Here is a 24,238-nt window from a genome sequence, read left to right on the forward strand (position 1 = left end):
TTAATGCCCCTCCTCCCCTTCTTATTTATTCCCCCCATCTTTTTTTCTCTCTCTGCCCATCACTCTTTGCCTGTTCTCCATCTCCCTCTGGTGCTCCCCTCCCCCTTTCTCCCTAGGCCTCCCGTCCCATGATCCTTTCCCTTCTCCAGCTCTGAATCCCTTTTGCCAATCACCTTTCCAGCTCTTAGCTTCACCCCACCCCCTCCTGTCTTCTCCCATCATTTCAGGTTTCCCCTCCCCCTCCTACTTTCAATCTCTTACTATCTTTTATTTCAGTTAGTCCTGACAAAGGGGCCTGAAATATCAACAGTGCTTCTCCCTATAGATGCTGCCTGGCCTGTTGCGTTCCACCAGCATTTTGTGTGTGTTCCTTGAATTTCCAGCATCTGCAGATTTTCTCGTGTTTCCATGGTGTTTCTTTGTTTCGTGGTTGTCTGTGGGAAGATGAATCTCGGAGCTGTATACCACATATATAATTTGATAATAAATGTACTTTGAATCCTTTGAACCTTGAAGTGGACGGGCAACAGCAGCAGAAGGCCAGACCGAGATCCACTCCTGTACCTAATAAAGTGGCCACTTAGTGTAAAAGATCTTTTTGAGAAAGCTCAGCCAGCCGACCTCTCTGATTTTTAAAAATTTGCTTTGAACAATAACAGTGAGAACACTAACTACGTTAAAAGCTGGGAGGCCTTAAGAATCAATTTATAAAACTGCTGAAGGTCCCTCTGACATTTCCACGCTACCTGAGTCCTAGTTAAGAGGGGCCTTCCTGTGGAAAAATATGGCCCTGTTTTAATTAATGATCATTATGTTCTTTTGATGAGTATTGCTGCTCTCTCACGCTTGTCAAGGTTGGTAGCTCCTAACCTTGGATTATGTGGAAAGGTCATAGTTCAAAGTCAAAGCCACAGCAGAATTAAGGTAATCAATCTTCTGAATTGGTTTGCTGTGACCGGCAAGGCAGAAAAGAGAGATACTAACTGCAGATTCTTGGGGAAGAACATTACTTTGGACTAACAGGCTTTAAATCTGACTGGCAGGACTATCCAATCATTTCATTTAAACTGCAGCTAACATACCAAAGGGTGGAAATAACCTTCCATTTACTGAAGAAGAGACTTGCATGTGAAATAGGCAGGAAAAAAATGTACTGTACACTGAATTCACAAAGCCTGTTCCAGCACTTTGAAACTGTCGTTATATTTTATGTTCACAGGATTTGTTAATTATTTGGAAAATTGAACTCAAGGGATTGCAGGTAAAAATGAATACATACAAAATGACAAAAATTCTTAAGCAGTATTTTTTTTGGCTTTCTCTGCCTCTATGGAAAGTAACTATGAAATAAAACCATCAGACCATGAGACGTAAGAGCAGAGTTAAGCCAATTGGCCCATTGAGTCTGAAAAGCATCAGGCCCTGAGTCAGCTTAGCATCAATCAAAGTGCATCATATTGCAGTCATTCTAACCTCCAATGAGGCAAAATGAAAAGTAACACATTTTAAATGACCAAGGGCCTGGATTTTCTGTAAATGAGAATGCTGAGACCAGAACTGAACATTGCTAGTTTAGAATTTCTGAAGTCTGCATATGCATATTCAGATGTAGAAACACAGCGATGACTAGGAGCGGATCCGTCACAACAGTGCTCAAACGATTGAGTTGGCATTAAAAGACCACAGGGATGAGAAACACAATGAACCATCACAAGGCTCGTGGATTGTAAAGGTTTAGGAAGTTATGGGCCAAATGCAGGCAAATAAGTCTAGCTTAGATGGGTGTCTTTGTCAGAATGGACGAGATGGGCTGAAGGTCCTGTTTTTGCACTGCAAAACTCTGACTCAAAGTTCAAAGTAAATTTATTATCAATGAACATTGTATATATTAATATATACAACTCTGAGATTCATTTTTCTACAGACATATTCAATACATCTATAGAACAGTAACTATAACAGGATCAATGAAAGATCAACTAGTAGTAGACAACAATGTGCAAATATAAATAAATAACAATGAATAATGAGAACATGAGCTAATGAGATAAAGTTAATTGGTTATGGGAACATCTCTATGGATGGGCAAGTGAGTGTCGTTATCCCCTTTTGTTCCAAAGCCTGATGGTTGAGGGGTAATAACTGTTCCTGAACCTGATGGTGCGAGTCTTGAGGCTCCTGTGTCTTCTTTCTGATGGCAGCAGCAAGAAGACAGCATGGCTGAGGTGGTGGGCGTTCTTGATAACGGATGCTGCTTTCTTGTGGCAGCACTATTTATAGATGTGCTCAATGGTGGAAAGGCCTTTAACCGTAATTGGCCGGGCCATGCCACTTTTATTTTGTAGGCCTTTCTGTTCAAGGTAGTAGGCTTTACACAGCCAGTTCATATACCCTGCATTGCTCATCTATAGGAGTTTGTCGAAGTTTTATATGACGTGCCAAATCTTAACAAGCTTCTAAGAACGTAGAAGCACTTCTGTGCTTTCTTTGTAATGGTACTAACGTGCCAACCCAGGACAGATTCTCTAAGTGACTTCAATCAGCATTTCAGCTTTCCTGTGAAACCTGTGAAAGGTGGATTAAACAAACCCTCACAAACCCCGGGCAGTTATTTTCTGCACCAATCCATCTACTGTGAAGTGTCAAGAGTCACTGAGAGATATAGCACAGAAACAGTCCCTTTGACTACCAATCACCCATTGATGGGCCAAATGGCCTAATTCTGCTCCTATGTCTTATGGTCTTATTATGGCCTTATAAAACATGCACGTGGAGTGAGCAACATGTGTTTCATGTTTTGGTTGCCACTTTGCAAAATTTTGATGGCTCCTGTACCTCAATCTGACAAACACTGAGAAGACAACGTGTCCTGGGTGGTGGGGGTCCTCAATGATGGATACTGCCTTTTTAGACATTGCCCGTTGAGCATGTCCTCGATGGTGGGAAGGCTACCAGCAGCAGCGTCAGATCTGTTTACAAGCACAATCTGTAGCCTCCTGGCCCAGCACGGCACTCAGTCTAACAACCCTGTCAGTCCAGGAGATCAGCCCTAGTTCAATTTAGGACATGCTGGGAGCAACACAAGATGATGAGTTTCAGCCTGAAAGGTTAACCATTTAGTCCTCTCCATAGGTGCTGCCTGACCTGTGGACTTCCTCCACCATTTTGTGTGTGTTGCTTGGGATTTCCAGTGTCTGCAGAAACTCATGTGTTTACAGAAGGGAACCTGAATCAGAACCAGGTTTATTATCGCTGACATACAGAATAACGTGAATTCTTTTGAGACTGATGCACCATCAATAACTCTCTCTGAGACGTGAAGGCAAGATATCGGCTTTTATTGACTGGAAGAAAGAACAAGCAGTGAGTGACCACCATACTACATCCTGAAGACTGAGGGCCAGGCTCAGGCCCCAATCGCCTTTATACCGAGGTCAGTGGGAGGGGCCACAGGAGCAGTCAGCAGGGGCGTGTCCAGCCAGGTATATGTAGTTCATCACAGAGACAGCTGTAGAGTACAATACATAAAATATACTATGAGTTACAGTTAGAAATATTTTTAAAAGAAGTGAGTAAAGAGAGGAAAAGAGTGTAGTAGTGTCTGTGGGTTCATGGACCGTTCTTATGGCAGAGGGGCAGAAACTGTTCCTAAAAAGTTGAGTATGTGTCTTCGGCTTCTGTCTCTCCTCCTTAATGATGATAATGAGAAGCAGCCATCTGCTGAATGGTGAGGGTCCTTAATGATGGATAGCACCTTCCTGAGGCTTAGCCTTTTGAAGGTGTTCTTGCTGCTGGGTTAATTAGTGTCCATGATGGAACTGGTTGAGTTTTTCCTTCCGTACCAGACAATAATGCAACCAGTTAGGTACAGGAGAGCATTAGAAATTTGCAAGACTCTTTTGTTATAAACCAAGTCTCCTCAGACTCCTAATGAAATATAGCTGGTGTCATGAGTGAATCTGCAGATGCTGGAAATAAATAAAAACACAAAATGCTGGCAGAACTCAGCAGGCCAGCCAGCGTCTATGGGAGGAGGTAGTGACGACGTTTCGGGCCGAAACCCTTCATCAGGAGTGAAGTAACATGGGGTGGTCGAGGGGGGATATGAAGTGGGGGAGGGATGAAGTAAAGAACTGGGAAATGGGCTGGGGGAAGGTGGAGAATTATGGCAAATAAGAGAGAAAGAGATAGGGCTGGTGGGGGGGGGGGGGGAGATTATAGTGAGTGGGGAAAAAGAGAGAGAAAGAGAACCAGACTAAAATTATAGATAGGGATGGGGTATGGGGGGGGGGGGCAGGGGTATCAACGGAGGTCTGTGAGCTGGTGTCATGCCTTCTTTGTAATTGCATCAATATGTTAGGCCCAGGATAGATCTTTGGAGATATTGACACCCAGGAACTTGGAACTGCTCACCCTTTCCTCTGTTGATCCCTCAATAAGGGATGGTCTGTGTTCTCTCGACTTCCTCTTCCTAAAGTCCACAGTCAGTTCAAAATTCAAAGATCCATGGTGTCCCTGTCCTAAATCAACACACACAAAATGCTGGAGGAACTCAACAGGTCAGGCAGCGTCCATGGAAATTAATAAACAGCAAAGATGCATATATCAGGTTGCTCTTTATTGATTACAGCTTTATTGATAATCCCCTCAGAACTACTCAGTAAACTCCAAGATCTGGGTCTCAGTATTCTCTTGTGCAGTTGGTTCCCGGATTTACTCACTAGCAAACCCCAAGCAGTTCAGATTGGCAAAAACATCTCCTCCATAATCTCCATCAGCACAGGTGCACTACAGGGATGTTATGCTTAGTCCCCGCTGTACTCACTTTACACCTATGACTGTGAGGCTACGCACAGCTCCAACACTATATTCAAGTTTGCTGACAACACAACTGTTGTGGGCCGTATCAAAGGTGGTGTTGAATCAGTATACAGGAGGGAGATTGAAAATTTGGCTGAGTGGTGTCATAACAACAGCCTCTCACTCAATGTCAATAAGATCAAGGAACTGATTGCAGTCTTCAGGAGAGGGAAACCAGAGGTCCATGGTAATCATCAGAGGATCAGAGGTATAACCGATGATCTCACTTCAGGGACTCTTTATCTTGTTATTTTATGTTCTCGTTATTTATTGCTATTTATTCATATTTGCACTTGCACAGTTAGTTCTTCATTGATCCTGTTTATGTTTACTGTTCTGTAGATTTGCTGAGTTTGCCCACAGGAAAACGAATCTCAGGATTGTATGTGGTGCCATGTATGTACTCTGATAATAAACTTTTCTTTGAACTTTGAATGCTTTGGGCTGAGGCCCTTCATCAGGACTAGAAAGGATGTGCAAATAAAAAAGTGGGGGGCAAAAGCAGGATGAACTAGAAGGTGATAGGTGAAGCCAAGTGGTTGGGGGAAGGGAGAGAGGATGAAGTGCAAAGTAAACAGTCCTGATGAAGGGTCTCGGCCCGAAATGTCGACAGTTTACTCTTTTCCACAGATGCTGCCTGACCTGTTGTGTTCTTCCAGCATCGTGTGTGTGTTGCAGAGGGAGGTGATCGGCAGGTGAGGTGAAGAGAAGAGATAGGAGGCCAGTGTGGGGAATAAAAGTTTGTTTTAGCATGTTCAGCTACTACGCATGAATGTTCTGATCGATTTTAATAGCTGATATATAAGGACATTTCACCCACCTTCAAGTGCATAAAGTATCTCTGTAACTATATTCTGGGGTTGCTAACCCTTCCCTGATTTAGTGTCCTGAAATCCTCAGTGACGCTGTGCTCCCTGTTGTGTAATAAGTTCCCTTGTGGCAGATTCTGGTTTCCATATGACATCGATGGGATTTTACATTGCCTTTCAAAATGCATCATCAACACCACCCTTCCCTCCTTCAAGGACATACTGTACCTACAGAATGGTGCTGGGAAAGGGACAGGAACACCATGAAGGATCCCTCCCAGCCTGCTCATGGTCTGTTTGTCCCAATCCCATCAGCGAGGAGGCTACGTAGTATCCACTCCAGGACCACCAGACTCAAAAGCATTTACTTTCCCTAAGCAGTCAGGTTGATCAATACCTCTACACATTAACCCACCCCTCCACATTTCCAACCACCAATCAAAGTCACCTTATGTACAGACACTCCTGTGCCTAATGTAACTTCATGGACATACTGTCAATCTATGTATATAAGCTATCTATATATATTTATGGAGAATTTTTATTATTGTGTTCTACATCAGATCTGGAGTAACAATTATTTTGTTCTCCTATACACTTGAATACTGGAAATTATATTAACCAGTCTTGAAGATAGTAAATTTCTGATTTTAGGGGGGCCCCAGTCTCCTTTTGACAACTGCATTTTGTCACAGAAAGAAATAGGTTTTGAAGGGAACATGATTTATAACAGTTTGGCACACTTAGAAATAAAAGCTACTGGCTGTAGCATCACAATACCATCTTTAGCTGCTCACAGACAGGAATAATGCAGTCCTATTTAATGACAAATCATTAATCATATGGATACACTTTTTATTTAGTACCAGAATATATTATGTTTCTGAATTCATCCTAGATAGAGTGGGTGTAGAGACAACGGTTCCTCATGTTCAAAGTTCAGTTTATTAACAAAGTACATATACGTCATCATTTACAACCCTGAGGTTAATTTTCTTGCAGGCATATTCAATTAGAATTAGAATCAGGTTTACTATCACCAGCATATCTCACAAAATTTGTTGCCTTTTTAATGCAGTACATAATAATAGAAAATGCCATGAATTACAATAAAAAATATATAATAGCTAAATTCATGCAAAAATAGACATCAAAAAGTAGTGATGTAGTGTTCATAGGTTCAATGTCCATTTAGAACTTGGACGGCAGAGGGGAAAAAGCTGTTCATGAATTGCTGAGTGTGTGCCTTCAGGATTCTGTACTTCCTTTCTGATGGTAGCAATGGGAACAAGGCATGACCTGGGTGATGGGGGTGATAAAATCCATAATAGAATATTAGCCATAATAGAATCAATGAAAGACTGCACTAACTTGGACATCCAACCAGTGTGCAAAAGACAACAAACTATGCAAATACAAAAAGAAAGAAAAGAAAATAATAGTAAGTAAATACGCAATAAATACCAAGAGAGTAAGATGAAGGGTCCTTGAAAGTGAGTCCATAGGTTGTGGGAACATTTCAATGATGGGGCAAGTGAAGTTATTCCTTTTGGTTCAAGAGCCTGATGGTTGAGGTGCAGCCTCAGATTGGGGGTACGTCCATGTAGAGTAGAGGTGAGAAGGAATTTCCTGAGATACTGAATGGTAAACCTGTGAAATTCATTGCCACGGATGACTGTGGAGGCTAAGTCATTAGATAATTTAAAGCAGAGGTTGATAGGTTCTTAATTAGTCGGGGCATCAAAGGTTATGGAGAGAAGGCAATGTATCGTTAACTCCAATTGAGAGATGTTTTCTGTTTCTGACTTCCCTCATTAACCCTGAGATCTTTTCTTTTTACCGTTTTTGATCCTACTTGATTAATGCTTTGTAAAAGTCCTTGAATCATCTCTGAATTGAAATGACCTCACTTTTTGACTAGTGATGAGAAGCTGAGTGAGCAAAGGTTTTACTCTCTCTGGAGCCAAGGAGGTTGAGAGCTGACTTAATAGATGTGGATAAGGTGATAAGAGGCATAGATAGAGTGGGCAACCAGGGATATTTTTCCCAGGCGGAAATAGTGAAATGAGGGAGCATAATTTTAGAGTGATTGGAAGAAAGTGTGGGGGGAGATGTCAGCGGTAAGATTTTTATACAGAGAGTGGTAGAGGCAGATACTTTAGGAACATTTAAGAGATTCTTAAATAGACTTATAGATGATGCAGAGTTATGTGGAAGGGAAAGATTAGATTGATTTTAGATTAGGATAAAAGATTGGTGCAACATCATGGGCTGAGGGGCCTGTTCCCATAGTGTACTGTAATATTCAATGTTCTGTTATGTTCTAAAACCTCCACCTTAAACCCTGCCATTCCTGCTAAAGTTTTGTAATCATGGTTGTTAGTTTGTGCAGGATGTGAGAGTTTGAACAAGTGCTGGTTTGCTACACTGCTTTAGTTACCTCACACACACATCGTTCCTTCTAAATGCAGAGTAAGAGTACAAATATTTAGTTGACATGCATTGGCACTTTACCTGTGGCCAATAGACCTCAATCCCAACTATCCACGAGCAATAGCCACAAGACTAGTTATTCATCCTGATGCCTGCCTCCGACACTGTTTGGATAGGATGGTTTCCTATGGCACCTTCAGTGGAGATTTACCTCAACTACATCTGTTCAGCAGGGGATATCATAGAAAACTATCAAACATGGAAAGGCCGAGATGGAGTGGATGCGGAGAGGATGTTCCCTATTGTCTGGCACAGACATCTGACACAAAGCTCTGCCTGTGCTGCTATCCGCCTGAAGCGGAGATCAGAAGAAGTGAGCAGAATCCCCGTGGGATCAGCTGCTCTCAGCCCATCTGTCCCTACAACACAGCTCATCAATTTTGTAAAGAGAGCATGTGTTGGCATTGGAGCGTGTCCAGAGGAGGTTCACGAGAATGAGCCCAGGAAGAAACCGGTTAATGCATGAGGAGCATTTGATGGCTCCAGGTCTGTACTTGTGGGAGTTTAGAAGAATAAGGAGGGATCTCATTGAAAGCTATTGAATGTTGAAAGGCCTAGATGGAGTGGACGTTGAGAAAGTATTTCCTATAGTGGGGGAGTCTAGGACCAGAGGGCACAATCTCAGAATAGAGGGGCGTCCATTTAGAACTGAGATAAAGAGGATTTCTTTAGCTAGATGTTGGTGAATGTTTGGAATTTGTTGCCACACATGGCTGTGAGACCAAGTCATTAGGTATATTTATAGCAGTGTTTGATAGGTTCATGATTCATGAAATGTTATGGGAGAAGGCAGAAGAATGGAGTTGAGAGGATAATAAATTAGCCAGGATCGAATGGCAGAGCACTCAATGGGCTGAAAGGTCTCAGGCTGCTCCTATGTTTTTATGGTCATGAAATATGCAAGCTCCCGGAGTCAAGGAATTGGATGCCCATGCAAGTTCTGTCTGCTGTAAAATGTGGATGAATGATTTGTTAATGAGGACCTAAGGAACACAGGAAACTGCTGCATTACTTCATTGGGGTTAATCAGACTGTCCTGGCAAATTATAAACAACCACCGTCACAGCCTTATGATTTTAAACACACACTGTCTTCAAAACATCCTGCTTCTCAATTACTCATTAATTTTCTTTATATGAGAAATGTGTGTTGGTAAAGCTTCCAATGTGAATTATTTAATTTATAATTTCATGTAAGACTGAGCCATGAAGTCCGTGAAGACTTAACCATTACCCCCCACCTCCCTTTGATAAATTTCTGATGACATTTCTGTTGTTATATTTCCTATGTTTAAAAACTTTTCAGAATTAAAATCCGAATCAGGTTTATTATAACCAGCATGTGACATGAAATTCGTTAACTTAGCAGCAGCAGTTCAATGCAATACATAATATAGAAGAAAAAAGAAAAATAATGAAAAAAGTAAATCTTATTCAGTATACTTTATACAGTATACAAGAATTGAATAGGTTAAAATTGTGAAAAAAATAGAAATACCGTACTATATATTAAGAAAGCAAGGCAGTGTCCAAGGGTTCAATGTCCATTTAGGAACCGGATGGCAGAGAGGAAGAGGGTAATTGCTGAGTGTGTGTCTTCAGCAATTCCCTCCATGCTTCTCTTTCCCATTTGTGTGTTATCTGTTGGATGGAAGATGGCAGTAATTTGTGCTAAGTTGACTTGGCTCCATCTCAAAAATATTTACTATTATTATTAGGCTTTTTTGTATTTGCACAGATCATTTTCTTTTGCTCTTTGATTGTCTTTTTGTGTTGTTTTTCATTGATTCTATTGTATTTTTTTGTTCTGCTGAGAATGCCTGCAAGAAAATGAATCTCAGGGTTGTAGATGGTGACCTATACGTACTTTGATAATAAACTTTGAACTTCTATCTATTCATTGTTCCTTGTTATCCCTCTTTCACACAAATTACTTCTTGCCACCATTCAATAATTTAAAAATATATATTTAGAGATATAGCACGATAACAGGTCCTTCAGCCCCAAAAAGCTGCACTGCCCATTTACACCTAGGTGACTAATTGGACTTCTAGTCTGTATGTCTTTGGAATGCAGGAAACTGGAGGGCCCGGAGGAAACCCTTAGGGTCATGGGGATAATGTACACACTCCTTACAGACAGAAGCAGAATTGAATGCAAGTTGCTGTTACAACAACAGCGACTGGGGTTCAATCTCTGCTGCTATCTGTAAGGAGTGTGTGCATTCTTCCTGTGACCATGAGGATCTCTTCCCATATTCCAAAGATGTATGGGATAGGGTTAGCAAGTTGTTGGCATGCTGTGTTTATATTGGAAGCACGATATGTTTGAATGTGGTAGGAAACCTGAACATCCGGAGGAAATCCTTGCGTTCACAGGGAAAACGTACAAACTCCTTATAGACAGCAGCAGGATTTGAAATCCAATCAAGATTGTTGGCACTGTAAAGTGTAATGCTAACCACTATGCTACCATGCAAGGTAACTGATGAAGCAGTTGAAGATGGTTGGGCATACAACTATACTGTGGCTGAGATGATTGACTTTCAACCTCCACAACTATTGTCCTTTAAAAACGAGATGAGCAGAAATTTTTTCAGAGGAGCATGATGTTTGAACTTATCTATCCAGAGGTTATTCATGACTTGGAGAGATAAATGATTGCCTCTACGGTAAGTAAGAGCTATGACCATAAGGTCAAATATCAGCCATGATCTTATTGAATAGTGGATCAGATCTGAGACTCCTCTTCTGATTTTTCTTGTTCTTACACTTTTATAGAATATTTAATTATTTCGAGATACAGCGCAGAACAGGCCTTTCCAGCTGAACGAGCTGCAGCACCCAACAAACCCCAATTTAAACCTAGTTTAATCACATGACAATTTCCAATGACCAGTTATCTTAATAGCTGGTACATCTGTGGATCAGCGGGAGAAAACTCAAGCATTCACGCACGGATCACAGGAGAACGTACAAAAGTCCATACAGACAGCGTCAGAATTGAACTCTAAATGACACCCCGAACTGTAATAGCAACATGCCAACTGCTACACTACGGTAGCACTCAATCGATGTGTTTCTTCTTTATCCATATCAATTATTAGTTTCACTTAGGTGTGCTTCAGAAGATAAAAGCACTGGGAACATAATCAGGAACTCTACATTTGCAGAATCACACTAGGCTAATCTTTCTGAACTCAGCCCTAATGGAGAAGGGAATACTTGTTGACGTCCTGCTGGTTTGAATGCATGAGATTTTGTGAACTCATCCTAATTATGCACTCATGGCAAACGTCCAGCAGCCATTAACAGCGTGAATAAGGTAGCAGTCAGGAGCTAGTGACTGACAAAATGAAGGCAAAGATTAAAAATAATTGATTAGGGTGGATAGTGAGTGCATATGCAAAGGGTCCGTGTAGAGGGTGGAAAATGCTTTGTTGTGCATTTCAAACCGCAAGGAAACAGTGCGGCAATCCAAGCAGCTTTAACATAAAGATGCGTGTTGAACACAGTAGGAGTAGCAGTGTTGTCATTCTCTCTTCTCGCTGCTGCCATCAGGAAGGAGGTACAGGGTAACATAAACACAAAAATTTCTACAGGTACTGGAAATCCAGAGCAACATTTACAATACGTTGGCTGGTGGTGGAATGGACCTCCACTGGACTTTGCGGCAAGTGGTCCTGGATTCCAATCTGGCCAGCAACTTGCATGCTGGGATGAGTGCTGAGCTAACAACTTGGCTTCTTAAAAATCAGCCAAAAACGCTAAAGAAATGGCAAAGTAGCTGCCCAGTGCACTGCAAGGCCCAGAAAGGAACAACACACATTCATGCGTGCGTATGCTCACACACACGCACACAAAATGCTGGGGAAGCTCAGCAGGTCAGGCAGCATCTATGGAGAGGAATAAACAGTTGATGTTCTAACAGGATGGTCCTGATGAGGGTTCTTGATCGGAAAAGTTGATTCTTATTCCTTTCCATAGATGCTGCTTGACTTGCTGAGTTCCAGAGTATCTTGTGTGTGTTACTCCAGAACATAAGGAATGTCTATTTTAGAGCAAGGCAGCACTGAAGCAAAAAATCCCTCCCATCTGTCCAACAATTTCTTTGATCCCTACAATCAGAAGGTACCGTAGCATTAGGACAAGAACTGATAGGATGGGAAACAGCTTCTTCACCCAGGCTGTGAAACTACTGAACACCCTGCCACCACCCAGGTCTTATCACACATGAAGTGCCAGTAGCATTACAGTGTTTACTTTTTAACTTGTATTGTAAATGCAATTTATTATCTGTTAAATTTTTTGCGTTAAGATTACTTTATGTGTTGTGTGAGTGAGTTTTATGTACTGTGTTGTGCACCTTGGTCTGGAGGAACGTTGTTTCATTGGAGGTATGCATTGTATTGAATTAAATTGACTTTATTTCTAACATCCTTCACATACATGAGGAGTAAAAATCTTTATGTTACATCTCCATCTAAATGTGCAATTTATAGTAATTTGTAATAAATAGTATGTACAACAGAACAGTCCATATAGTTTAGAAATACAACTGTACCAGCATGAATTAATCAGTCTGATGGTCTTTTGGAAGAAGCTGTCCCAGAGCCTGTTGGTCCTGGCTTTTATGCTGCGGTACCATTTCCCAGATGGTAACAGCTGGAACAGTTTGTGCTTGGGATGACTCGGTTCTTCAATTATCCTTCTGGCCCTTTTTCCGCACCTGTCACTGTAAATGTCCTGAACAGTGGGAAGTTCACATCCGCAGATGCGTTGGATGGTGTACAGCTGAATGACAACAAACTGAACTTGATCTTGAACTGCATGATGTTTCACGGAGTCATTCACTAAGAAGGGAGAGAAAAATGTTGATTTAGAAACTGCGTTCTAACATCTCAGACAATGTACCAAAAGCCTAACGAAAGCTTTTGGCTCATTGGCTTGCATAACTCAGACTACTGAGTACAGGAGTGGGGATGTTATTGATATATTTTATTTTAGTTAGAGATACAGTGTTGAAGAGGCCCTTCCAGCCCAACAAGCTGCACCAGCCAGCAACCCACCCATTTAATCCTAGTCTAATTGCAGGACAATTTGCAATGACAAATTAACCTCCAATACTAACCAGCAACCCACCCATTTAATCCTAGTCTAATTGCAGGACAATTTGCAATGACAAATTAACCTACAGTACTAACCAGCACCTTTTTTGTCTGTGGGAAGAAACTGGAGCATCTAGAAGCAACCCATGCACTGATAGGATCAACGTACAAACTCTCTTACAGAGGACACTGGAATCGAACTCTAAACTCCAATGTCCAGAGCTGTAATAACTTTGTGCTAACCGCAATGCTACCGTGAAGCTGTATGTTGAAGTTGTAAAGGGTGATGGAGTAGAGTGTGTAGTTCTGGTCACCAATGTACAGGAAAGATATCAATAAGCTCGAAAGAATGCAGAGAATATTCATAAGATCTTAAGCACCCGAACTAAAACAAAAGTTTGAATAGGTTAGAATTATTTCCTTGGAGCGTAGGAAAATGAGGTATACAAAATGATGAGGCGTATAGATAGGGTAAATGCAAGCAGGCTTTTTCCACTGAGGTTGGGTGAGGCTAGAACTAGAGGTAACAAGTTAAAGGTGAAAAGTGAAAAGTTTAATGGGAACATGAGGGGTGTATCCACTCAGAGGGTGGTGAGAGTGTCAAACAAGCTGTCAGCAGAAGTGAACATGGTGCGTACGCTATGTTGGTGCCAGAATGTGTGATAATTGCAGCTGCCCAAAGCGCACTCTCCAAAATGTGTTGTTCATTGACTCAAATGACATTCTTCACTGTATGTTTTGATGTACATTTGACAAATAAAATTAAACTTTAATCTTTAAAAGTGAGATGAAAACTCTTTGTAATCTGTAATGACATTCAGGAAATTTTCATTTTAGTAAGGTCTTCCCAGTTTGTAATTTTGAATGGTTTTCTGAAATGGCTTTCAGTTTCAGTTTCAAAATTTTCAAGAGCACAGAACAGTACAATGTAGGATGAGATCCCATCAGCCTACAATGCAGTGCCGAACCAGATCAATCAGTTAACAAATGGCCAGCCAAACTAATCCCTTCTCCCTACACAATGCCCATATCCTTCCATTTTCTTCATATTCATGTGCCTATTTAAAGGTCTCTTAAAAATACTTTATGAATGGGACCTGATGCACCATCGATAACTCTCGGAGACGTGAAGTGAGATATTGGCTTTTATTGGCTGGAAGAAAGAACAGGCAGCAAGTGACCACCACACAACATCCTGGAGACTGAGGCGGGGGCTGTGTCTCCAATCGCCTTTATACCGGGGTCTGTGGGAGGAGCCACGGTCAGTGGGAGGAGCCACAGGAGCAGTCAACGGTGGGGGGGGGGGGGGGGGGGCGTGTCCAGACAGGTATATGTAGTTCACCGCCGGACCACCCTAGGCTACACATTTCAACCACCACCACTTTCTATGTAAAAAAAAAAATTGCTTCTCAGATCTCCTTTGAAATTACCCCCTCTCACTTAAATGCAAGCCCTCTGGTGTGAGACATTAGACATTTTGACCCTGGGAGAACCTATCTGTGTTCTGGTATTGTTGTACAACAAGACTGTTGATATGCTCAACCTCAGTAAAACAACCCCCCCCCAGAATTTTCTCTTCACCACCCCACTCCCCTTGTGCAGAAGATACAAAAGCCTTGAAAACGTGTACCACCTATCTGAAGGACAGCTTTTACCCCAGATTAATAAGCTTGACTTGTATAATAAGATGAACTCTTGCTTTGGCCATAGCCTTAGACTTTATTTACCTGCACTGCACTTCCACTGTATGTCAAGAGGCTTGACCCAAATTAAGTGGTGAGTGATTACTTTAACAATAAATTGAAAAATAACAAGCAATGAGGGACCACTGAACAAGAAAGAACAGATACTTAACACAAGATAACTGAAGACTGGAAACAACTGATTGAGGCCGGCTGGTTCGTTCAATGGGTGAACAAAGATCATGGATGAGAGCTGTGTTCAAATAGGCTGCAGGTGATGTGTGGGCAACGAGTGGAAGGTGATTACAGTTAGCTGGGTGGAGACTGGGAGGATCCTACATGAACAAATACTTCCTTCTGCATTCTGTTATTGTTTTACCTTGCATTGCCTCATGCACTGATGGGATGAAATCATCCATATGGAAAATGGCAAAGCAGAGTTTTCCTCAGTACCTCAGTACATGTGATAATCAAATCTCCACTGAACTGATTCCACAACCTACTGACTCACTTTCAAGGACTCGTTACAACCCATGTTCTCAGAATTATTTATTTACTATTAACTTACCAACCAGTACATCTTTGGACTGTGGGAGGAAACTGGAACAACTGGTGGAAACCCACATGGTCATGGGGAGAATGAATAAACCCCTTACAGACTCCAGCAGGAACTGAATCCGGATCACTGGTGCTGTAAGGTGTTGTGCTGACTGCTACGCTACCATGCTGCCCTTTGATCCTATTGTATTGCTTTGTTCTCTTGTGAGTGCCTGACAGAAAATGGGTACTACAGTGGGGTAGAGGTTAACACGACACTATTACAGCTCGGGGCATTGGAGTTCTGTGTTCCATCCCAGTTTCTGTACGTCCTCCCTGTGGGATCTATGGGTTCTCCGGTTTCCTCCCACAGCCCAAAGGCGACATACTGGGGAGGGTAATTGGTCATTGTAAATAGCCTCGTGATTAGGTTAGGGTTAAATCAGGGTTGTCGGGGGTTGCTGGGTGGCATGGCTCAAAGGATCCGAGGAGCCTATTCCTCGGTGTGTCTTTAAATAAGATAAAAGTAAAGAAAATGAATCTTAGGATAATATATAGTGACATATATGCACTTTGATAATAAATTCACTTTGAACTTTTGAACTTTGAATAAACCAATATACACTTAATTCATGCTGGAGGGTCTTTAACTTTGAGACCTGTCCCAACAAATCTGAGCAAAAGCAGATAGGGAAACATCACATTAGTGGTAAATGGATTTCATTTTGTTCAGTAATGGAATGTGAGAAAGTTCTTTTCAACATCGACCCACCATTAGTTCACAGTCTAGCCACAAATCTTTCCAGTTCCAGGCTTATGACTGGCTGTGATCCAAGCCAGTCTACCAGCAATCTTCAGTAGGATTTGACATTTCTGAACTCTGCTGCACAGCGGTATTTTCCAGTGTAATGTAAAACTGACACATCACCAGCTTGATCTATTTTCTCTTGGTAACATTGCCTGTGGCTGATGTGTAGCAGATATAGCTGGAAGCATTTCAAGCAATAAATGTTGCACAAACTTTCAAACTTTGTGATAAAAGGTTACTGTCTTGAAATGTTAACTCCGCTCCTCTCTCCAATGATGCTGCCCAACCTGTTGGGTATTTTAACAGGCACTCTTGTAGTGTTTCAGCTTTATAAGACCTGCAGTTTTTCACTTTTCTTTTCAAGTATACACTCAGTAACTATTTTACTAGGTACACCTGCTCATTAATGCAAATATCTGATCAGCCAATCATGTGGCAGCAACTCAATGTATAAAAGCATGCTGACGTGGTTAAGAGATTCAGTTGTTGGCAACACCAAAAATCAGAATGGGGAAGAAATATGATCTAACGGTCTTTGGCCGTGAATGATTGTTGGTGTCAGATAGTATAGCTTGAGTATCTCAGAAACTAAAGATCTCCTGGGATTTTTATGCAAAACAGTCTCCAGAGTTTACAGAGAATGGTGCGAAAAACAAAAAAAAAAACATCTAGACAGTGGTAGGTCTGTGGGTGAAAACACCCTGTTAATGAGTGAGGTCAGAGGAGAATGGCCAGGCTGGTTCAAGCTGACAGGAAGGTGACAGTAACTCAAATAATGACATGTTACAACCGTGGTGTGCAAAAGAGCATCTCTGAATGCACAACACATCAAACATTAAAGTGGATGGGCTATAGCAGCAGAAGACCACAGACATACAGAAATACAATCAGTGGCCACCTCCTGTACTTAATAAAGTGGTTACTGCGTGTATATTTGAATTGGATTTTTTAATATAATTCTATGTTCTAAAATGGCTGAACTGGTGAACATTCCATGCCTTTAAGGCATCTGTTTAAGAGCTAAATCAGTATTTCATGTTCAATCAACACTTATGAAATACCAGAGCTTAATAAATCCATTTATTGTAAAGGTCAGTTCAGAACAATGGCAGTTAAGTTGTGTAATAAGAATCAACCTTTAAAAACAACAGCTTTGTCCACTTGTCCTATCACCTCACACCCACACCATACCCTCAGAATATGTACAACCAACCTATTCTTTGGACCATGTACAAAATGAATAGTCACTGTATTCTAGTATTCGTTGATATTGAGCTGGAATTTGATGTAAATATACCAGATGCTGTTTGATAAGTGTATATTACATTTTTTAAGCAGTTGTTTATCTTTCACTTCCACAGTAGCCTGTTTACTGCACCAAGTTGAATGTGGTCTTTCTAGAGTTTAAAGAGTTTGCTTTTCACACCTGTTTGAGGTTCTCTGTGAAATAATGCAATTTAACCAATCTGCCGTGGTGTGTCTTCATTGGCACTGTGCATGACTGAGAAAAACAACTAACGATGCAAAAGTTTGGGTTGAGTTATTCTTCGATCTTGGCAACTTACTTGCAAACATTCCATCACCATGCAAGGAAGCATCATCAGTCCGATCTGGGCAATTTATTTGCAAATGTTTCGTCACCATGCGAGGAGACATCGTCAGGCTGATCCTAATAATTTTGGAAAAGTGCAGAAAGTACAGCATTACACACAAAATGCTGGAGGGCTTAACAGGTCAGGCAGCATCTATGGAGCGGAGTAAACAGTCAATGTTTCACGCTGAGACAGGTGGTGGTAGAGGCAGATACATTAAAGACATTTAAGAGATCCTTCGATAGACACATGGGTGAAAGGAAACTGGAGGGAAGGTTGAGTGGGTTATAAAGTCTGCACAGTGTTGTGAGCTGAGGAGCCTATACTCTGGTGTTTAGGGGAAAAATAAGAGTCCTCCATCTCTGTCTGTATAAAAGGATTCTTCATTGCTGGTTCCGTAACAATTTTTGTTTTACCAGTCCGCGTTGTTAGCCCTGAGCTGAACTCCTGACCCTGGAGGACAGGAGGACCACTCTTAGTCTGGCCTCTACTCTTTGACCTGTAAGGCATGGGAGAACCTACCAGAGCCAAAGCACAAGGTCCTGACTCCAGCCAACATGACTGGAGGCACACAGGCCTACAAGATAAGGTTGTGGTCCTCCTGGAGTTATACTCTGTTATGTTTTGTGTATTTCACCAGATCAGTTGATGGATGATATCCAATTTAAGGAGTAGCAATTTATATTGTTTATTCCTCTGACACAGTTTAGGCAGCTGTTCCCTCTTCTGCATCATATTGACACTTAAAAGTAAATGTGTTATCACTTTACATTATTTTGGTCAGATTCAGGGCTTAATACATCAGATATTTAATGGTCTCTTAATTGACTTTAAAATTATCCGTTCTGTGGATGGACAATAAATATTCATTTCCAAATGACATCCACATTCACAAAAGCAAATGAATAAACAAGGATTCCTTAACCCACTGAGACATCAAAATTACTGCTGACGATCAGAATATGTGCAAGGTTTACGAATATACAGAAAGTTGTAAACTCAGCTAGCTGCATCATGGGCACAGGTCTCCACAGCATCAAGGCCATGCCTCAAAAAGGTAGCATCCACCATTAAGGACCCCCATCGCCCTCCTCTCATTCCTACCACCCAGAGGGACATACACAGGAGGCTGATGTCACATTCCAGAAGAGTTACTTCCCCTCTGCCTATTTCTGAATGGAACATAAGCCCATGCACACTACCTCCCTATTTTTTGCTCTCTTTTGGCACTTCTTATTTAACTTATTTTTAATATATGCTGTATAAAATAATATTTTATAATTTATAGGCTTTTAAAATATTTATGTATTGTAAAGTACTGCTGCCAAAAGCAACAAATTTCACATTATTTAGCAGTAATATTAAACCTGATTCTGATTGCTGATCTGATCAGGTTCTATGTGAACCCATTGTCCATTAAATAATCACCCCACTGAATTACCAGCTGAGGATAGGTCTGCCACATCAACCCTGAGACTTTACCACTTGATTTCATGTCTGGCCAGCCTGTGTCTGATCTACAGGAAATGTCAGAGGAAGTCTTTCTGGAAAGGAAGAGTCCTGTGTTTATTCTGCTGCATCAACACTACGGAAAAGGCAGCAACACCACTTTCCACAAAGCAAAACACAATGTCGCTGCAGATCTGTGGCATTGACAGTCAAACAAATGCAGAATCAGAATCAGGTTTAGTATCACTGACATGTGTTGTGAAATATGTTGCTTTGCAGCAGGAGTACATTGCAAATACATAATAATTCTTAAAAATTGTAATTTGCAACAAGTGTATATAAAAATTCAATTAAGTAATACAAAAAGAGGGGAAAAATATAGGTGGTGATCATTGCTTCTCCTTAAGCTATTTTCTCCATCGGCCTGCTGTACTCTCAGATTTCTAAATGCAATTTGCAATTAGCAATAGTTCAGAAAGTCTGCCATTAAGTCATATCTTTCAGGCCAGCTAGCAAAGAGGTTAATGCAGACTATTGGTCTCAGGCAACGCCTTTCTTGTTTCACCACTGACAGCACAGTATCAACACACAATGCCTTGCTAACAGAAATACATGAAACCACAAGCTGTCTTAACCTTACATTCACTGATAAAGATGAAAATACAACCACTTATGTTAATCTGTCCTCGCTCAGTGATCTTATAAAAGTGAACTAATGGACAATTTATTTTTTGTGGATAATGAACGTGACAAGGAATATTCAGCGGGTGACTGGCTTTTGAAGAGCTTTTGGATGTTTCAAAGCTCAACGTTCAAGTTCAAAGTAAATTTCTTATCAAAGTACATATATGTCACCATATACAACCCTGAGATTCGTTTTCTCATGGGAAGTTGCAGTAAATACAAAGAAACACAGTGAAATCAATGAAAAACTGCACTCATGTATTGGACAGAAAACCAATGTGCAAATGGCAATAAGCTGCAAAGAAAAAAAACAAAATAATAATAATGATAAATAAATAAGCAAAATATATTCTGCAGCATAACAACAATTCATTTGGCATGCTGAAAGAGACTGCTTTCTATACATCCTTTCATATCTATATATATCTTCCATATCATACCCCGTATCACATATGAAATATATGGGATATGATATCTATAGTTATTTCATATTTATATAATACTACCTTTCATATCTATATAATGTGTCTCTCTTTACACATCTTCACTAGTTCTTCCATCAGGCAAGTCAAGGATGTATCTTTAAGCAGTCTCGGCCTTCTCCACATGGGTAAAGTTAGCAGACACATAAAGACCAACCTGAGAGGACAGGTAGCTCAAGTAATTAGGATTTGAACTCTGGCTTTGTCGCCCAACCCTGGCAATAATTCATCTGTCTCAAACAACTTTGGGAAAGTGAAAATTATTTCCAGGGGTTGTGGGTCCTTGCGCAGTGCTGTGGTCTGCCCAGCTGAACACCAGGCAGCATTCGTCCGCATAATGAGTTCTGAATTCTGGTTCAGGCATCAGGAGGGCTGTGGAATGAAGGTCAGGAACTTCCTCCCTGGAAGAGAGGTGAAACCTGCAGAAGGCATCACAGCTGCTTGTGGAAGGCTGGCCTACTTGATGGCAGAAAAGGAGGCTTCCCGTGAATGTTTTGCTGCCCACAGTGCAACTGAATAACCACAGAAACAAAAGTAGACGTTCTAATTCTTTCAGAGTGACATTGATAACAACTGCATCACTTCAGAAATTCAACCAGGCACTTCCTGAGATTAACTCCCCGGTGACGTCTATTTCCAGATGATGGTCTATGTTCTGATGACACAGCCCAGACAAGTGATTCAAGATTTTTAGTGAAATTTCCACTGCACAAGTGTAAAGAAGAATGGAACAATTGTTAATCCAAATCCGATACAGTCCAAAAAAAACAGTAAGATTAAAAAAAAACGATAATAATAATAAAAGCACTATACACACACACACACACACACACACACACACACACACACACACACTCACACACACACACACACACACTCACACACTCACACACACACACACACACACACACACACACACACACACACACACACACACACACACACACACATATTCAGTAAATACATAACATAGCTTATATACAAAAATTAATTGTATGGCCAGTAAGTGACATTTGAACATAAGATGACTCTGACAGGAAACAATAAAGTAGTGGTGGTTGGGGGTGTGGTGGGTGGAGATTTTGATCAGCCTCACTGCTTAGGGAAAGTAACTGTTTTTGAGTCTGGTGATCCTGGTGTGGGTGCTACATAGTCTCCTTCCTGATAGGAGTGGGACAAACAGACCATGAGCAGGATGCTTTATTACATTACTGACCCTTTTCCAGCACCTTTTTGTATGAATGTCCTTGATGGTGGGTAGACTGGTGCCAGTGGTCTGTTGGGAAGTTTTGACTGCTGTCGTTGAACCATCCTGTTCACCGTAGTGCATTTTCCATACCATGCAATGATGCAGCTCATTAGGATGCTCTCTACTGTGCATCTGCAGAATGATATGCATAGTCCACCTCTCTTCAACTGCCACAGAAAGAAAAGTAGAGGCATTGGTGAGCTTCCCTGATTGTGTAGAATGTCTTTAGGGACCATGAGAGATTGTACGAGATGTGCACAACATGGATCAAACATTGGCCCCTAAACTCTTTCTGTTTAACTGCCCAGGTGTGATTCCACAATGCTTCAGCTGACTCTCAGGATCCTGAATCTGTATGCTCTGTCCATTCCCACCAACAACTCTCAGGGTCCCGAATCTGTATGCTCTGCCCATTCCCACCAACTTGGTGACTGGTTTGTGATTGTCATGTATCGAAGCACAGTGAAAAACATGTTGTATACAGTGACATATATGTACTTTGATAATAAATTTACTTTTTACTTTGTACTTTGCATACTGTCCATACTGATCGTTTCTTTAACAACAGTGCATTGAGGAAGTTCATGGCAAAACAATAACAGAATGCAGAATATGCTGTTACTACAAAGAATGTGGCAGCATAGCAAAGCAGCACTCAGTGTAATGCTTTGAACTGCTATTTCTAAGATCAGCGTTCAATTCCCACCACCGACTGTAAACAGTTTTCTTGTTCTAGCTGTGGCCATGTGGGTTTTCTGCTGGGAGCTCTGGTTTCCTCCCACATCCCAAAGACTGACAGTCGATAGGTTAATTAGTCACATGGGTGTAATTGGGACTCTTTGGACCAGAAGCACCTGTTACATAGCTGCATCTCCAAATAAAAATAACATTTTATATCGGTAACTCTTCATCAGAAACTCCCAAACAAAGCAGATTCAGCCACTTTCTCTGGCACATACTCATCCTTTGTATTAGATTTCTTTTTTATTTCAAATTCCTGTTAAAATTGCTTTTCACATTTGTTTTTCCTTGAAACAAGTTCTAAAGTTTAAATCATTTGGAAGAGTTGGCTTTATATGGTACATTCTAGAGACAGAAAAAGAATAATTTTAGAAACATAGTCGTTGTTGCAGTGTGAGATACATAGCAGTTAGTTTGATTGTAGGATCAAACTACAATCATGGGAATTTTGTGGGCATGTTATGTTGGTGCGAAACATGTGGTGACACTTGGGGGCTGCCACCAGTACATTCTTGATCATGTTGGTTGTTGATGCAAACAATGTTTCGGTGCACATGTGATAGATAAACTTGAATCTTGAAGCAGCAGTGTAGTAATGTTGAATTCTAATGTCTTAATCCATGGTTCTTTCGGAAGTCAGGAAAGAGACACAGAACTTGTGGCTTTATGATCATTTTATTAAGTGTTGATAGAACAAAGGAACATTGAAAACAGACAGGGATTGAGAGGGAGAGTCAACTTAATTTTCCAGTTTTCCAGAATCTAGTGATTCTTGAAAGATTATTACTAATGCCTGTATGATCTCTTCAGCCACCTCTTTCAGAACTCTGGTCCAGGTGACTTAACTACCTTCAGACCTTTCAGTTTCCCAAAGCCCTCTGCTGGTTTTTAAAAGCTTTCCAATCCTCTAACTTCCCATTACTCTTATAACAGAGTGACAGAAGCTGTGTTTGAGGTGGTGGTAGGTGTAGTGCTGATGGAACAGATAACTGGGCAGAATTTCTGGAACCTAATCCAGTTAAACATCAGTGTCCTTCCAGATTATGGAAGATGTTCATGGGGTCTGGAGCATATTAACACCATGCATTATTTCAGCAGGCCCAATCTCAGTGACTCAGTACCTTGCCCAGTGTCAGTGCTCACATTCTCTACCACCAGCGTTCACCTGGACCCATTGCTGAGCATAGAGCGTGCATCCAGGAATCTAGCCATTGGCACTAGTGGGCTGGTCAGAGTCATAGGATCATAGAACAACACTACAGCACAGAAACAGACCCATTGGCCATCAGGTCAGTGCTGAACTATTAATCTTCCTAGTCCCATCAACATACACCCAGACCATGGCCCTCCATACCTTCCATCCATGTACCTATCCAAAATTCTCAGATTTTGAAAATGAACCAGCTGTCAGCTTGTACCACACTCTCACCACCCTCTGAGTGAAGTTCCTCCTCAAGTTCCCCTTAAACATTTCACCAATTCACCCTTAACCCATGACCTCTAGTTCTAGTCTCACCCAGCCTCTGTTGAAAAAGCCTGTTTGCATTTACCCTAACAATACAACTCATAGTTTTGTTTAACTCTATCATATCTCGCCTCAGTGGTTAAAACCACTGGCAATACTCAAGGAGATGTTATGCATTAGTTACCTACATGGGGAATAAACCTGTCACCAGCAAACAAATGGAATCTTATATTTTATCACAACAGTATCCAGGAGTGTGTTAAAGGCTCAAATCTAATTGT

General features: G+C 41.2%; 1 protein-coding gene across 9 annotated transcripts in view; it reads left to right on the forward strand.

The window, feature by feature from the left end:
- LOC132405962 (nuclear factor 1 C-type-like) overlaps nucleotides 1-24,238 on the forward strand; it is a 474,435-nt gene that overhangs the window by 92,079 nt on the left and 358,118 nt on the right. Inside the window, exon 4 of one of the 9 annotated variants that reach the window (XM_059991017.1) lies at nucleotides 1,220-1,260. The exons of the other annotated variants lie outside the window; for them this stretch is intronic. Coding sequence (XP_059847000.1) covers nucleotides 1,220-1,245 — 26 coding nt within the window. The 3' untranslated portion in view covers nucleotides 1,246-1,260. Of the gene's footprint in view, nucleotides 1-1,219; nucleotides 1,261-24,238 lie in introns of those variants that run through there. 9 annotated transcript variants of the gene reach the window in all.

Source organism: Hypanus sabinus, chromosome 16, assembly GCF_030144855.1.
Source record: "Hypanus sabinus isolate sHypSab1 chromosome 16, sHypSab1.hap1, whole genome shotgun sequence".
NCBI classification, from domain to species: Eukaryota; Metazoa; Chordata; class Chondrichthyes; order Myliobatiformes; family Dasyatidae; genus Hypanus; species Hypanus sabinus.